Genomic DNA, 17020 nt, shown 5'->3' with positions numbered 1-17020 from the left:
AATAAATGGAAACTGTTTAATTTTGAAATGAATCGTTTAGCCTTTGATCATCCTACCTTTGTGACACATCTTATCAGATAATGAGGACTAGTAAAACATCGTTAGCGTTGATTAAGAAATTTTGGCCATAGTGTTCATAAATAAACAAAAGGATAGGAATGTTTCAAATATATGGAAACGGCATTATCTTTTATATTATTATTAATGATGTTCCTTTAAAATACAGAAAATAATTCAAAAGCTCATCAAGAAGAAAATGGAAGTAAAAAAGGGAACCTCACCAGATAGCGCACAGATACATATTTAGTTAGTCTTTTGCTCCTATTTGGTTCAATGAAATAATAAATTCTATGGGAACGATAGTCATAATAAATTGATATAAATTTTGTAGGAACATTAATTGTTTTTAACGTTAAAGACTTAATTTTTATATTACGTTGCTTTTTTCCTGCCTCGACGACTGGGAGCTGAGGAAGATGACCCAGCATCCGCCTTGGTTTTCCTTGCTGTCTTTGCCGGCTTTTTAGGTACTGAAATGAATTTATCCTTACTTAGGTCTGTATCGTCTTCCTCTTTTTCACTTTCAGCTTCCACAATTTCATCCTCAGCTTCCAGAGCATCTTCCACGTCCGGTACTTCTGGAGCGCGTGAACCTTTCGTGGGAAGTACATCGCTCGAACCAATGAAAGCAATTGGATGTGTCGTAGAATTATATTTTCTCGTGAATGCCGACTTGACACTGGTAGATACTCCTTTCATCAATTGCTCACCGACATCGGCAGGTAAGGTTATTTCCATTATTGCCTCAAAATCATCACGGTTTAAGAAGTAGTCATCCATTAATTTGATAATATCAGGAATGGCTTCTCCTTGTTCTTTAACTAGGCGCATTGGCAACGACGCATATAATAGGGGAACATAATGCTGTCGGACTTCCAAAGAATTCGCAGACACCCTCAGACGCATATGAAGTTGAAGTTCGCGAAGTACTCTGTAAAGCTTGTTTGTTTTAGAATTATTTCCTAACCAAGAAGTAAATCGAATTTGTCTAGATCCAGACCCAGCAACGAACGATGCTGGCCTTACACATGATAACAAAGCATGTGTCGGCATCAATGACCAGTGCTGCTGAGGACCATGGATCATTTTGTCAACAAGATCAGAATCGGAAAAAGAGTCAGCGGCTTTAGAGATTAATTCTAAATGTTTCAAGTTTGCCATTTTGGGTGGCTCCTGTCGAGTTCGATCGGGGGTTGTGTTGAGATAATTTTCTTGTACCATCAAATAAGAAAATTCATGATCATTAAAGTACAACTCCAATTTATCGTTAATCGTAGCTTTGCTTGAAGGATGGAATAATCCGCTATGCAAGTATCGACTGCAAATATCCCAGGGCTTCATCACTATGTGTTTTTCAGCTTGCTTCACGGCTGATTGACTATTTTGAACATTCATTTCTTTGCTTCCCAATCTCCAAGTAGAAAGCAAATTAACAATTTGACGCATATCGGATGATGTCCCCTGGACAAGCATATCCACTGCTTGCGGTGATAGTTTCAATCCTTCACGGTAAGCTATCGACATAATCCTTGAACGCAGTGAGTTAGCATCGGGGCGCCGAAAGCGCAAATCAAAAGTCGTCCGATCAAGAGGTTTTAGTTTTGGATGCGATCTATCATTACATACACAGATAATGGGAACTTTTGTATTTTTGATAAGCACGTTTAGTTGTCCCACACCACCACGATCACCAGAAGACATGCCGTCGATTTCATCCATAATTAGAACCAAGCGTGACTTGCCTTGGTCAACTGGTACATACGAGGAAGAAAAATATCCAGCCAAGGAACGACTATCAGTTACGCCTTGTAATTGTTCATCTAAGAGACGCTTACTTCGAGTATCACTAGCGTTGAATTCCAAAATATCGAATCCCTCTAGATTAGCAACTAAATGTGCTGCGGTAGTTTTGCCAATTCCTGGGGGTCCCGACAACAAGACAGCTTTATATAAGCCTAAACCGTCAGGACCAGGCTTATGAAAATTAGATTTCAAGTTTTTGGGCCAGTCTTGTAACCATTTCTGAAGCTTAAGCACAACACCTTTATTACCACATATGTCCTTTAGAGAGGCGGGAGCATATTTCGTCGTCCATAGCTGATTATTATGTTGGAGTTTTTGAGAAGTGGGCTCTGGAGCAAGCCTAGCAGCAGTTTCACGAATTTTTAGGTCTTCTTGCTCACGCTTTACTTGGGCAGCTTGAGCGGCAGCTCCGGATCCGCCCAACGGAGGAAGATTTTTCAATAAATAGAATAGACCATCCTCATTAATTGCCGGAATTTTGTGCTGCTTTATCGTTTCGACTTTTCGAGGACCAGCATTCTCGCCCAAAAGAATAAAATCCGTTTTGTTCGAAGGGGAACCGGTTACCTTTCCACCATATTTCTTTACTATATCGGTAGCTTCTTGACGGGTCAAAGTCTCTAGAATACCAGTAATAACAAAACTTAAGCCTGAAAGACAATTATCATTTCCTATAGGAACCGACTTTGATCCAGGGGCTTGTGTAGTGTCAGCACGATCATAAAAACCGCCAGGTGCCATAACTCCAATGGAATCAATATCAATTAGAGGTACTGATTCCAAAACCTTTGTAGCCTCTGAGGAAAATCTGGGAAGATTTTTCAATTTTGTATTCGATTTCTTTGGGGCAGGGGCTGCCGATTTCGGGACTTCAGGCGTTTCTGAAACACTAGGAGGAAGGGTGCGACGGGTTCGCTTAGGCGCTGGAGCTGAAGGAGGGTCACTTTCTTCTTTTTTTACCTCTTCTGAAGACTCCAAATTAGGATAGGAAGCCTTGGCCACTCGTGAAGAAGCTCTCGGTATGGATACAACGGGCGACGATAGTACATTATCATTAGCATGGAGATCAGAATTCTCTGCAGGAGCTATATTCTTTTCCTCAGTCGCACTAGGTACTAGATTAGCATAGGTAAATTTCTAGAATCACTAGTAATGATGCATACATTTCAGACTCCGTTGCTGATGGAGTAGCATTCACTTTTTGTCTAACTCTTGTTAGAAAAAATAAAGATTCAACCGGAAAACAAATTTTAGAACACTAAAATCAATTACCTTTTTTGAATTGCTGGGCTAGCTTCCTTCGCGGAACCATTGGAAGCGGGACCAGAATCAGCATCTTCAGATTCATCGTCGGAAAGAACGATGCGTTTCTTCCTTTGAGAAGTTTTTTCACTTGCAGTATCTCTCTATAACAAATGTAAGCTTAAACCAATGAATTTGTAAAGGGTGAATACGCGTACTTGGGGAGTAGTGGTTTGTTTTTTCTGCTTATTTCCCCCACCAAAAAAGCTTCGAATGTCAGAATTATTCATTCTGACGAGGATACAAATACGACAAAATACTACGAGTCGTAAATGTTGACAAATTGTACAAACTTTCGTTCTACCTTCTTTTCCTAAGTCTTTCCGGGTTTAGGGATACGAAGCTTGCAAATCCGTAAACGTTTTAAGAAGTTCCACTCAACTATGGAATCCTATATAGGGATATGGAAGGAACAATTCGTAAAAGGAGAACCTGACTATGACAATGGAATCACCCATCACGCTTACGACTAGAAAAAGCAAACCTAAGTATAGAGAATCGGCAGAAATGCCATTGAATGAAAATTTTTTTTTGCAAAACTAAGTAAGTGTTTTTCATTCCACTTTGCTTAATTCCCGTTAAAACACTTTCTAGAACACGCATTGTTTACATATTGACCTACGGTTGTGAGGTTGCAGACATTATACAGTGTGAGAGAAAAAGAACATGTCAGAATGCCAAGTGGAGATTAAATGTTTATCAGATGCGGTGCAGGTAGGCGAGACGTTTGATTGTATCGTAAAGATTACCAATGCCAAAACAGCACAGAGTCAATTGCAACTGCTGCTGTGTTATGCATCCATACATGGAGAAATGTATCTAGATCCAACATTAGTACGTGTATCTGAATTTGAAGATGTGCAGCGTCAAGGACTACTCAATAAGCGAACTATGAGCGGTTTGGTGCATATTCCGAAAGCGGCTACCAGTTATTCGGTTTCCAATGCACTTAGCGGAATGTTTGGAAGCTTACTAGGCTTCAATCAAGCTAGCACGTTGACAGAAGCATCAGAACAACAAGAAGAAAATGCGACGCCCGTGTACATGACTCGCCCAGATATCCTAGGAGTGGATTTGTCATTGGCACCAGGAGAAAGCCAATGGTTTCACTTGCGAAGAAGGATCCCTTTAAAGACTGTTCCTTCTTACAAAGGTATCGCCTTTCAATTTCAGCATAGATTGGTGGTCGGTGCACAGTTTCCGGACAACAATGCTTGTGTGGAATATGAATTTGAAATCAACTTTCTACCAAACAGCAAGCAAAGGCCAGATTTACCGCTAGGAAAGTTCAGCCAAATATCTATTGCTGGTCCAAACGTGTTTGCCGATGTGCATAAACCCATCTTTGATATGGAGCCCGCAGAAGTGAACGAGAAAAACATGGAAGGCGCATTAACAGCTGAGCGGTGGCCACTGGATGATCAACATGATGACAACAATGGAAAACAAAAGTTTGATCAGTTTTTGTTCTCATTACTCGAAGCAGACGGGACCGCATACGCAGCAGGAGAGCATCGTTCTCGCAAGCAGGGATTTACACCAGAGGAAGAAGAGAACGATAAAGAAGGAGAAATGTTGGGATTGCTGAGGAGAGAAGAAACACTTAGTCGAATGACGACAAGGTATGAGATTGCCAATCAACAGAAGCTTATATGTCGAGTCATGTTCAATAAATCGAAATATTTAGCCGGCGAGATGATGCTGCTAGAAATTAATGAAATGCGCGGAGCTATCCGACAAATACACGTGCAGCTGGAAAGTGTGGAACGTATTGTGCCCGAGATTCGAATGCGCAACAGCACGAACACAGAACGAGTGACGCGAAGAATTTGGACGAAACTGACGCGGTGTGTGTATGGATTGGACAACTTTAGCTTAGCGATGAGCATCCCGGAAGAATGCCCAACTACGCTTGAAACCCAGCAATTTGGCGTGGAACACTTTTTACGGATAGAAATATTGCGCGACACGAGTGAACGACAAGAATGGATACGATCGTCTCGTTATAATTCCAAGGACGGCATGGAAATGGGACGTGTTTCAATCGAAGAAAACCATCAACCATTGGACTCGAGTAAAAACGAGATTAAGGGACTGGATACATCTCTAAACGTAGAGAAAGAAGAACCGAAAAAATTGGAAGAAACATCGCGATCTTCAAGGGAAAGTGGTCATCGAAGCACGGCGTCTATTACGAATGCCCGCGAAATGAGAATAGAGCACGCGCCTCCAACATTCCCAGCAGAAACGATTCAGTGTTGTTTATCAGTCCGCATTGAGCATCTCTTAGCATAGCAGCGACGTCATTGCATTCTCTTCTTTCACAACTCCTCAGTTCCTCCTTAATCACACTTGCTTATCCCCAGTCGAAATAGCGTACTGCAACAAGGTCACGAATACGTTGTACGGAGCGTGTGTATCCATCTCATTTTCGCAGTTACGATGAGTAAGCACTAATTCGATAACGCTTGGGAGTGCACGATGCTATCGCCTCGATGAAGGGATTGCCCCACAGAGGAAATTAAGAAACTGATGTCATTTATCTTTGTCCGTTTGGAATTTTCCCTTTTCAAAACTTTGTCAATCGGGTAGGTTCTGACACGATGAATAAAAAAATAGGATGATTCTGGTTGGGTAATCGATTTTTTCCTCATTTCCAACAAATAACAACTATAAGGTAACATGTGCCTTTAATTGTGAAACATGCAACCTATCGTAAAACATGCAAATATCGTTGCGTCATTTGTAAATGACATCATTGAAGGAGGAGATGGAGAGGAACGAGGTTCTTCCTTTTAGAATACGGGTGATATCATTCCCCGATAAGGGTAATAGCATCCTCCTGATTTGCGAATGCTTATGAGTCATGCAATTATAGACAAAATCGATAATGAAATTATGGACACTTTTGACTAATGACGAGTACCAGAGACCACACGTTCAGATACGTCTGCTCTCTCAGGAAACCTAGAAGACCGCAGTACGATGCGAAATTAAGGACGCTATGATGTACCTCATTAAAGGGGTTTAGGTTGCTTATCCATAGCTGGATTTATAGTTTTAAGGCTAATTAAAGGGAAAGAAGCTTTTTCTTATAATTTCCTTTCTTATTTTTTACCAAAAATCCACTATTTCTTGTGTTAATGTCTTCCTCTTCCTTTTGTCAAGAATTTCCTTACTACCAACGACATTAAAGCATCCATTCAATGGATCGCCTCTTTCAATCCGATCGGTAAACTATTGAAATTCTAGTTCCATGACTTTGTCCAGAGTTGCATACCCACAAAGCCCCCTCTTGCCGCTCTCCTTTTTCTTACTCATGATCCACTGATGCCGATCTGGACAAAATCGACGTTTACCGCATGTTGCTTATATATACCTAAGCTTCACTCATTGTCTCGGTTCTTGCCTTAATATTCCACCAAGTATATACTCCGTTATCCTTTATAACGTACTTTCGTTATTTTTCGTTCCTTGTGATACGGAGCTCGTTATTGTAGTTCTCCTTTCGACAATTCCTTGAAAGTCTTCGTAATTGTCGCCGTCGCTTGGCACGTGGTAACAAGAAAATCAACGACGTTACGCGGATTGGACTTTTATAGTGGAAAGGATATACGAGTTATTTCACTTTTTTTCTTGTTTAATTTTGTTTTCCTAAATTTTTTTGTCAAACCGGTTGGTTTATTCGATACCATCATCTCGTATTTATCGGTTAATTTACGACTGTCTTTTTTTTGTTTTCGTGTTGACGAATCTTCATAAAGGGTCGTGTTGATTAGTTTACATTTCTCGACGTTTCTGCCCTCAATTCGTATTATTTTTAATAATTGATATTTTGGCCGTAACCTTCATTGTCTTTTAAGTTGTTTCTCTTCCCCCGCATTATTTTTTTCCATTTTTGTGCATTTTTTCATCATGCCGACATCGCACCTTCCTTCTGGAGCTTCCCCGTCTCATAATCCCCAGTCAGTTTCGGGCATCGTTCCCATTTCCGCTCCTAATTCTGGCCTTTCTAATCCTGTACAGAAAGTTATCACATCAGAAAACCCATCATCCTTTCCGGCCGCCTATCCGGCTTACTATCCTTCTGCAATTCCTCCAAATACCCTGTCCCATCCCGCTCATATTCCTCGTACCTCTCTACATCCTATGCTGTCTCAACAACACCAACAGACACAACACCAACAACCCCAGCCGCCGTCTCAGCCAGGGTCCCAGTCTGCTCAGCAACAAGCTGCTGCGACATCTATGCATCAACCTTCACCTTCTATTCTTCCGCCTTCCCAGCATAATTCCCAGAATTTGCCAATGCATGCTTCTTATCCCGATGCCATGATGCATTTGCAACACGTTGTATCTTCTCAACAATATCGCCAGCTTCCACCTACCGTTCTGTCTGCTCCTGATCAACAGTCCTCACAAATGCAGCGTTTAATGCCGGTTCAACTTCCTTCCAATCCCGCTGCACCTGTTCAGCAAGTCCCTGTACCTTCTTCCCATTATCTTCCCCAGTTTGTTCAACAACAGCGATCCATGCATCCCTCAAACAACGTGAATGCTACTCCCCCGAACGCTCCTCCTTCTAAACCTCCTATGTCTAATATCGTATCTCAAAATGGTACTTATTACTCTATCCCTTCTGTTCCTCATCCCGTTCAAAACCCTACGATGGGCGTAGCAGCCCCTTCTACAACAGCAGAGCCTCCTTCTGTGACAAATCCATCGGCGCCTTCCCAACCTGCTACCGCTCCTACTCATTCCATCAACCAAATGGCTCCTAATCCATCCAATGTTTCGTCCTCTCTTCCCGTCCATGTTGCTGCACCACCCTCCGTCAATGCCAATCCTCAACCTCCTGCTTCTGTTCCTGTGACGTCTCATCCTCCTCCTCCTTCAGCAACACTGACGAGTGTTATGCCGCCGAATGCCCCAGAATCTGTGCGGAAACTCATATCACTTAACGAGGAAGCATGGCTACAAATTGGCCACCTTGCTGAACTATATGATGATTCTGACAAGGCTCTGACCGCTTACGAGGCTGCTCTTCGTCAAAATCCTTACTCTATTCCTGCTATGCTTCAAATTGCTACACTTTTAAGGAACCGTGAACAATTTCTCCTTGCTATTGAATATTACCAAACCATACTCGACCTTGATCCAAAGCAAGGAGAAATTTGGAGCGCTTTGGGCCATTGCTACTTAATGCGGGATGATTTATCTCGTGCATACTCTGCTTATCGTCAGGCCTTGTATCATTTGAAGGATCCTAAAAATCCAAAACTTTGGTACGGTATTGGCATACTTTACGATCGCTATGGATCTCACGAGCATGCTGAGGAAGCCTTTACACAATGTCTTCGCATGGACCCCAATTTCGAAAAGGTAAACGAAATTTATTTCCGTCTTGGCATCATTTACAAACAACAACATAAGTTTGCGCAATCTCTTGATTTGTTTCGATATATCTTGAACCACCCGCCTAAGCCTCTTACTGTTTTAGACATTTATTTCCAAATTGGTCACGTCTATGAGCAGCAAAAGGAGTACAAGCTTGCTAAGGAGGCTTATGAACGAGTTTTGGCTGAGACTCCAAACCATGCAAAAGTTTTACAGCAGTTAGGCTGGCTATGCCATCAACAATCTTCTTCTTTCACAAATCAAGATTTGGCTATTCAATACCTTACCAAGTCTTTGGAAGCTGATGACACGGATGCGCAATCTTGGTATTTGATTGGACGTTGCTATGTTGCTCAACAAAAGTACAACAAAGCTTACGAGGCATATCAACAGGCTGTTTACCGTGATGGTAGAAATCCAACTTTTTGGTGTTCAATCGGTGTCTTGTATTATCAAATTAACCAATATCAGGATGCTTTGGATGCTTATTCACGTGCAATCCGCTTAAATCCTTATATATCGGAGGTATGGTACGACTTAGGTACATTATATGAAAGTTGCCATAACCAAGTTAGCGATGCTTTGGATGCATACCAGCGTGCTGCTGAATTAGATCCTAGCAATCCTCACATCCGTGCTAGGTTGCAACTTTTGCGTGGCTCTAGCACCGATCAACACAAACTTGCCTCCTCAGCAGCGCCGCCTGCTATTGCAAACCAGAATGCTAAGTTTGTAGGACAGCCTGCTTCTGTGTATCCGGGCGGACTACCTGCTCCCCCCGCTTCTTCTAATTGGCAAGTTCCTCAGGTTCAGATGCAATCCCAGGCAATGAACCAGCCCCAACCTCAATCGTTTGTTACTCAAGCTTATGGTGGTAATATGGCACTTACAAACGGCGTTCAGCATGGATACACAAATGCGGTACCGCAACAGTCCCCAAGTTCTGTCTCGGCCTTAGGACCTGCTGTTAACCAGACATCACCTACTCAACAGATGACCCAGCAAACTAATTCTGCTACGGCTGTTCCCGCTGGTATGTCTAACCGTAGCAGACCTTCTATAAGTAACGCTCCTATTTCAAAATCGCCGCAGATCAAGAACTCGGAACAATCACGTTCTCGACATAATTCTATTTCAGCGGCTGTTGGACAGGAACGAAGCAACTCCATATCCAGTCGTCCTAAAGAACAAAAAGGTGCAATCTCGACTATTGACCAGAGGGAAAGACAGAGCGGATCACCAAAGGATTCGTTAAAGAAAGCTGATGCTATTGCTATGCCAAATGAATCTCCTAAAAGTGCTGAGACCAGCTTTGACCAGAGTGTTGTGGGTCAAGAAACTACACAAGAAGTTCCGGCTGAAAAAAGCAATAAACGACATCTTCCATCTAACGAGAAGAGAACTGAAGAAGCACCCCTTAAACCTCAATCTCCTGAAGGCGTAAAGAGGCAGAAAGTAATTGAAGACGAAACGCAAGACAATGACGCTAAAGCAAATACCGAGAGGATTTCTCCAAAGTCTAGCCCTGTAAACCCTGTTGAAGAGGTCGAGCATGAACAAGAATCAGAAAGCCGAGAAAGTTCAGAAGAACGCAGTCAAAATGGGGAAAATTCTGTGTCTGAACAAAAAAATAAATCCCGAAGCCCTAAACAAACTGCTCGTACACTGGATGTTGATGAGGATTATGATGAGGAAGAGGTTGACAGGGATACGGCACATGATTAATGTGCAATTTTTGTCCTCAAAGTAGGCCCAGTGTTGGAGGCTTTAATGATGTTTGCGACGAACTTTGCCATGAATATCTATTTATATCGCAGCTTGATTCATTCTAATTTTGCTTATATTATCATTTCTTTATGAAGTGTATTGGCCTTTATATATTACTGTTAATCTTTATTCCTTTCTCGTTTTTGTTTTGGTAATGTATATAGATTTCAATTTTCATTTCTCTAATATTACCTTACGACGATGTACTTTTCCAATTCTAGAGTTTAGAAAATATAATTGTTACAAGTAGCCTAAAAAAAATAAAAAACAAAATGGATCAACGGGATTCAATAAAACTAAAGAAGCTGTAAAACATAGTCGTTATGTTATATATCTTTGGTGGTAATCATACAAACTTATAATAAGTAAAATCAAAAAAGAGCCTACTAAAACTTCTCCCAAAATACTGAAGCCGAAAGAAAGCAAAGTAAAAAGATGGTTGAAATTACAAGCTAACATTTGAATACCGACGTTGAAAATTCCAAAAAAGACGTGTTCAAAAGAATACACCCGAAAACAGAAAAAAAAAGGGTCACAGATAGCTTTCCTTTAATGTTTATATTTATACTGATTCATCAGAAACTTCAAAAGAAAAACCATCCTCTGTAGGAGTATAGTAACCCTTTTCAGTAGCAACGGCTGCGATTAAATTAGCTGAGGTAACGTCAAATGCAGGACAGTAAGTATTGATCCCAGGAGCTGCAATATGGATTCGTTCTTCCTGTCCAAACTCTGTCGCATCAGCGTTTTTGACGACAGGACCACGAACAGTTATCATTTCAGTAGAAGGGCGCTGCTCTATGGTAATCTGAGAACCCGATTCAAGGTTCAAGTCTATAGAAGAGAAGGGGGCAGCAACGATAAAAGGAACATTGAAATAATTAGCCAAGATTGCCAAGTTTAAGGTACCAATTTTGTTGGCTGTATCACCGTTTTTAGTAACGCGATCAGCACCCACAACAATAGCATCAATCTTGCTCATGATAGAAGCGGCAGTGGAGTCTGTCACTAACGTAGCTGGAATACGATCGTGAACAAGTTCAAAAGCTGTAAGACGAGAACCCTGGTTGTAAGGACGGGTTTCAGTACAAAATGCATGCTCCAAATTACCATTTTCGTGTAAAGCCCGGATGACACCTAGGGCAGTACCATAGCCAGACGTAGCCAATGAGCCAGTATTACAATGAGTAAGGATGGTAAACTTGGACTTAGTTCCCTTGTAGTGATTTAGAAGAAATTGACGGCCGGCGGCACCGATGGCATGGTTATCCCTCAAATCTCTATCGAGAATAGCTTCTGCTTCTTTAATAACCTTTTGCTTTACAGAAGAGGGATCGACTGAGCGAGCAACGCTTTGCAGATGGTGAGCAGCCTCGAATAAATTGACAGCAGTGGGCCTAGATTGCTTTAAATATTCTAAGCTGTCGATAACAAAAGCTTTAGCGTCTTTTCCTTCTTCCAAATTCTTCAAACCAACAGCAACGCTTAGTGCTGCTACAATGGCGATTGCAGGTGCACCACGAACTTGCATCTTTTTGATTACAGAGAAGGAATCCTCAATTGTCTCTACTGGAACATATTTGTGCTGATGAGGAAGTAAAAGTTGATCCAGGACAAATAACCTATCCTCCTTGTAAATAATTGCTTGCAAAGACATGATTTCAAGTAAATTTTCTTTTTTCGGCAGAGATACGAGCCTTTTTACGCAAATTAACAATCCAATTGCTTTGCTACAAAGTTGAGAGGCTTTCTTGGGGGGTTTTCCTTCTTTTTGGTGGCCGTTGAATAGGTGTGCTTTGGAAGCTTTTGAATAGGATTGGAGTATCCCAAGGGTTTCCTACTCCAATACGGTTACGAACTATTAAAAAAAGAGTTTCTTCCCTTTTATGTTTACCTTTACCTGGATTATTTTGGGTGCTTTTTCTTGTTTTCTGGTCGTTGAAGCCAACAGTAGGCTGTCAACTAACTTTCAATGAATACTGAGGTTTTGTAGGTTTAAGCGCTCATAAAGACGAATAGATGCAAGTAGTAAAGTAAGATTCGTAGCTTATTGCTACAAGTTATGACTGATCGTTTGTACACTTACTTGATTCCTTCAAACTGCTTAGCAAAGCCAAAGAAAATACAAAAGAAGAAGAAAATTCATAAGCTAGTTCTTAATTGATCACGAGGGACCTTCTAGTCACCAAAACCTTTGACTTACTGAATTATTCAATTTTTGGCTATACGAAGGAATGATCTTTAGGGAAACAGCTGTCGGTGTACAACCTGTGACCATGTCAACTTCTGAAATGAATTCTCCAACAATAAAGTATGCTTGAAACACGTCTCCGTTGCAATGCTGTCTTGAGAGTTCACTCTTATTGTCAAATATCCAAATGTCCAAATATCAATCTCAATCTTGAGCAGAATGCTGATCAGTTTTCTTCTAAATAAGTACAATTGAAAGAAAATTGAATGTGACAGACTCGTCGTACTTGCTTGTTGCACGTCGACAATCGCAGTTCGCTCTTAATTTTGTCTTTCATGACAGTCGAAAGGTGGCTCTTTCTCTTTCCTAGTTTTTTCCTTTTTAATAAATAGTTTCATTTTTGATAAGAAAATAACGGAATTGCAATGAATCCGTCTTTGGAGCCCTTTGGCCTTTCCTTTTTGGCTGTTCCCATTCTCTCTCTCTACTCATCTCTTTCTCCAAAAAGTTTGAATTTTTTGTTTCCGGTCAGTAGCAGCTCCCGGAATATATTGCTTTATTTAATTTAGAATTATTATGCTTCATATGTCTTGTTGAGAATGTTCAAACGCTTCTTTCATACTGGACTTCGCCTTGCTGAACAGAGTACCTCCTCTGGTGCAGCTATCTCCTCCCAATCCTTGTAAGTATATTCTTTTTAGAAAAAACGCTAATCGATTCTTTAGAAAGCCTTTGTCAGAAAAAGCCTCGCTTGCAGAAAATCCATACTTTCGTGAACTCCCTCCTAATGTTGCAGCTGTCTATTTGAGCCCTTTAAAATGGAAGCCTTCTGAAAAAGACGATTTGGTTGCTTCTTTAAGAGTAAAAAGTTATGAAACTAATGAATTGGATTTTTACTCTGATTTTATTTGCCGTGTCGCTTATTACATGAAAATTCCACTGCGTGGTCCTCGGCCTTTGCCCAAAAGGATTGAGAGCTGGACACTTTTGAAATCTCCATTTGTGCATAAAGGTTCACAAGAAAATTTTGAAAGAATTACTCATACCCGCCTTTTTGAATTCTACAACACAAACCCTTCCCAACTGGAAACTTTCTTAGCGTACGTGAGAAAAAACAATATGCCAGCTTTGACGCTTGAGGCTAAATCAGTTGCATACGAGGACATGGATGTTGCAGTACGTATACGATCTCTACTTCCAGCAGAAAAACAGGATGCCTGGAAGGACGCTAAGGATCATGATCGAATCAAATTACATGCAGATGAGCTTTTACAAAGTGACCCAGTCTATCAAAAGTTGATGAAGTGAGACTTGAAGAGAAAGTAAGCGGGACTATGCTTACCCCATTTTTTAAAATACAACACTTACTTCCTTCCATGCATTCTACAAGCTACATGTGGATCATACATCTCATATAATTAATTAATGAAACAAATTTCAAACCTGTATTTTTTTTGACGTTCTTGTCTAGTGAATCATTAGCCTAACTCTATTTCATCAGGGTTTTTTTGTTGTTCTTCTTGTTCCACAATATCCCTTTGCCGTACACCTCCTTCTGGTCCTGTAGTTGAAGGAACAAACCCTGCTAAGGGTTTGGAATTTTCCTGTAATCGTTCTAATTGTTCCATAGCATCTCCAGATGGTAAAGATGTATCCATCGAGGCAACCTGCTTTGCAATATTCAACGTATTTGTGCTGTATTTTACTTGGACGGAGCGTTTGATACGAAGCATCTCCTTGACTGTTTCTTCTGGATTTCCGTATTTAAGTTCAAAATCTTGCCAACGCTGCCAGTATTCCGTTTCTACTCGAGGGTCGCAATACTGACTTCCGTGGGTAAAGATAGCACGAGCACGATCAATTTCACCCAATCGTGTTTCCATTTCTGCATAGCGAAGGCACACATCTTTTACTCCTGCATCATCAAGAATTTCAATAGCTCTTTCGTAAACAGGGCGAGCAGCAAGCGCACCATAGTTTGATGCTACTTTGAGCAATAATACGTTGAAGACGCTGAGACGATCTTTAGGGGTAACATTTTTAAAAGCTTTCTCCAAAATTGAAATAGATCGTTTCACTTTTCCGTATTTCTCTTCATAATCCGCGTAAAGCAAATATATACTTTTTGAAAACTCTGGTGGGCAACCTTCCAACGCTTGTTCAAAAAGATCTCTACCTCTTTCAAACTGTTTTCCCTTAAATCGGTCAATAAATTTTACTAGGTAAAGAGTCCATAATTCAAACGCAACGGGATAGCTAAAAAGAGCAACACCCCTTTCATAGATTTTAAACGAATCTTCGTAAAACCCGTTTTCTTCCAAAAAGTTTGCACAATTAACCACCACCTGCGGTGTCGCAATTTTGAGTTCAAACATGCGGTCGTAGAGTCTACGCGTTGAGTCTACTGATCCAACACTTTCTTCCAAGTCCAAATAATACATCCAAATTTTAGCGGATTTGTGAAGCCGAACCTGCGGAGATAAAGCTTCATCAAAGAAGCTAACGGTGCTTTTTTTAGGGGCTTGAACAGCATCTCCAATTAATTTTCTAGCAGTATCAAATTTCTGGTACCTCAATTCCATCTCGGCCCAATTAATCCATACTTGAGCCAGTTCGTTTACGGAATTATATGGCACATTCGTGGCTTTTTCAAAAATAACTCTAGCCTGCTCAACGTCGCCAATATCCTCATAGAACTTGGCAAAATTAGAAAAGAACGAGCCAAATGAACCTATAGCTAATTTAGGGTTAACTTTTCGTAAGCACTCTGCGTAGACTTGTACAATTTTTTCACGATCATCGCCGACCAGAGTGGTTCGGCGCTGCCATTCGTCTACATTATTAATATTTTGTCGTAAAATAACATCATTAATATACAAAGAACGCTGATCAAGTAACTTTTCTAACCAAAACATATGGTAGTCAACCGCAATTTCATCTTTAGACGTATTTTCCATTCGCATGGATAGCCATTGTTCCTCAAATTCAATAGCCGCATCAAATACTTGAGTAAAGTTGCGAACAGTCATAACAGTAGTGATTCCTTCGTAAAAGATACTCCTTGCCTATTAAAGAGTTAGCTATTTGTAACAGAATGGATTTTTGGTTGGATCAAACCCGTCAAAAAACCATAAAGTGATTATTGGTGTGGCTTACCTTTTCATAATATCCCAAACGAATATAATATTGAGCCAAAAAAGTCCACAGCTTACCAGCCTGATCGATGAAGCGATGAATACCAGCCCGGAAAACGCGTTCAACATCTATTTGTTCTATATCGCCAGGATGCTGTACGATTAATTGAGAAAACTCGGTCCAAATTTGATAGTTACTTTTTCCTTTGCTAGAAAGGAAAACGGGTCGATTTAGGATACTCATATACTGATGTGCGGCTTCATTCCATAACTCCAAATTGACTAAGACTTCTATATACGACTCAACGGCGCGGGGTTCAAGCTGAATGTACCTTCTATATACATGAATACAAAACAAGCCACCTATCTCTTCAGCAAAATCTAAATATAACGCCCATATATCGTCGTGTTGTGTCACCGGTAAAGCACGAAGAGCAGCATCAAATACCTTTCGAATTTTAGTTACATCAGGCTGCCGCATGAGAAACTTCAAGTACATATGCCACATGACCGGCATACGATGAAGGAGAACCAATGCTCGTTCAAAGCAACCGTTCACGTCTAAGAACGCCTGTGGGCATGAAACAAACGATTGATCCTCTAAATGAGCCAATCGCAACTCCAAGTATGCTTTCCATATCTTGTAACTTCCAGGCAATTCCGAACATGCTCGTTCATACAACAAAACACGCTTTTCAAGCGAAGAACTCTCGCGTGCTAACAGGTATCGTAGCCAACTTCTTAAAGAATACGGATTGCGAAGCAACTCCAACTCAAACGTCTCATCTTCTACGTCTAATAAATCAGAACTTACTTTAAATTGAGCGACCTCGCTCATTTTCTTTCAAATATTACAGATTTGAGAAATATACCCTCATTGAATGGTGGTTAGTGAACCACCTACTCTTAGTACACCAAAGGTACAGTATATTATACTAAGTAGTACGATATTAATTTGCTTGAGGTTTGAAACAAGCTTAACATGAAACTGGCAAGAGTAAAAACTCTATGTATAGATGTTGTAAGCATTTCAGATTATTGTAATCCTATTAGCTAGCTTCGTCGAAAACATACATTGGTCACTAATTTCTGGGTGCATGAAGTACGAAAAAGGATACTCTTTATAATTGAACTGTACAAAACGAACTCTCATATTCTTTATTCAATATATATCTAATTCTATAGTAGCTACAAGACCAAATCGATAAGGAAAGGACGTTAACATAGTCAGATATGTGAGAGTTTCTTGGTATTTAGTTTTCTTCAGCTTGGGCTCAGAAGCAGAACTGAATAGTTTTTTTTATCATCATGAATGTTCGTCCTCTCTCTTCATCATATACGGTCTTTAGAAACCTAGCTATAACTA

The 17020-nt window shown here is 40.5% G+C and overlaps 6 protein-coding genes across 6 annotated transcripts; 3 read left to right on the top strand and 3 right to left on the bottom strand.

The window, feature by feature from the left end:
• Nucleotides 1–177: 177 nt before the first annotated feature.
• On the bottom strand, nt 178–5542 carry SPOG_03133 (DNA replication factor C complex subunit Rfc1). The gene is made up of 4 exons (XM_013165792.1): nt 3324–5542; nt 3136–3269; nt 3027–3068; nt 178–2971 (listed from the first exon to the last, which is right to left on the bottom strand). Exons 1-4 carry the CDS (start codon nt 3393–3395, stop codon nt 433–435), a joined length of 2787 nt encoding a protein of 928 aa, XP_013021246.1. The 5' UTR covers nt 3396–5542; the 3' UTR covers nt 178–432.
• SPOG_03134 (membrane exchange factor subunit Sat1) lies at nt 3644–6685 on the top strand. Its single transcript, XM_013165793.1, has one exon. It carries the CDS (start codon nt 3832–3834, stop codon nt 5458–5460), a length of 1629 nt encoding a protein of 542 aa, XP_013021247.1. The 5' UTR covers nt 3644–3831; the 3' UTR covers nt 5461–6685.
• SPOG_03135 (transcriptional corepressor Ssn6) lies at nt 6613–10615 on the top strand. The gene has a single exon (XM_013165794.1). The coding sequence runs from the start codon at nt 7081–7083 to the stop codon at nt 10285–10287; it is 3207 nt and encodes a 1068-aa protein (XP_013021248.1). The 5' UTR covers nt 6613–7080; the 3' UTR covers nt 10288–10615.
• Nucleotides 10556–12148, bottom strand: SPOG_03136 (methylthioribose-1-phosphate isomerase). Its single transcript, XM_013165795.1, has one exon. The coding sequence runs from the start codon at nt 11984–11986 to the stop codon at nt 10892–10894; it is 1095 nt and encodes a 364-aa protein (XP_013021249.1). The 5' UTR covers nt 11987–12148; the 3' UTR covers nt 10556–10891.
• SPOG_03137 (ribosomal protein subunit S10) lies at nt 11782–14725 on the top strand. Its single transcript, XM_013165796.1, has 2 exons — nt 11782–13202; nt 13246–14725. Exons 1-2 carry the CDS (start codon nt 13120–13122, stop codon nt 13826–13828), a joined length of 666 nt encoding a protein of 221 aa, XP_013021250.1. The 5' UTR covers nt 11782–13119; the 3' UTR covers nt 13829–14725.
• SPOG_03138 (complexed with Cdc5 protein Cwf3) lies at nt 13916–16552 on the bottom strand. The gene is made up of 2 exons (XM_013165797.1): nt 15677–16552; nt 13916–15585 (listed from the first exon to the last, which is right to left on the bottom strand). The coding sequence occupies exons 1-2, from the start codon at nt 16490–16492 to the stop codon at nt 13999–14001; spliced, it is 2403 nt and encodes an 800-aa protein (XP_013021251.1). The 5' UTR covers nt 16493–16552; the 3' UTR covers nt 13916–13998.
• Nucleotides 16553–17020: the final 468 nt, after the last annotated feature.

Source organism: Schizosaccharomyces cryophilus (genome assembly GCF_000004155.1).
Source record: "Schizosaccharomyces cryophilus OY26 unplaced genomic scaffold supercont4.1, whole genome shotgun sequence".
Lineage (NCBI taxonomy): Eukaryota > Fungi > Ascomycota > Schizosaccharomycetes > Schizosaccharomycetales > Schizosaccharomycetaceae > Schizosaccharomyces > Schizosaccharomyces cryophilus.
Note: the sequence above shows the minus strand (reverse complement) of the source record. Positions and strands in the feature narration are given on the sequence as shown.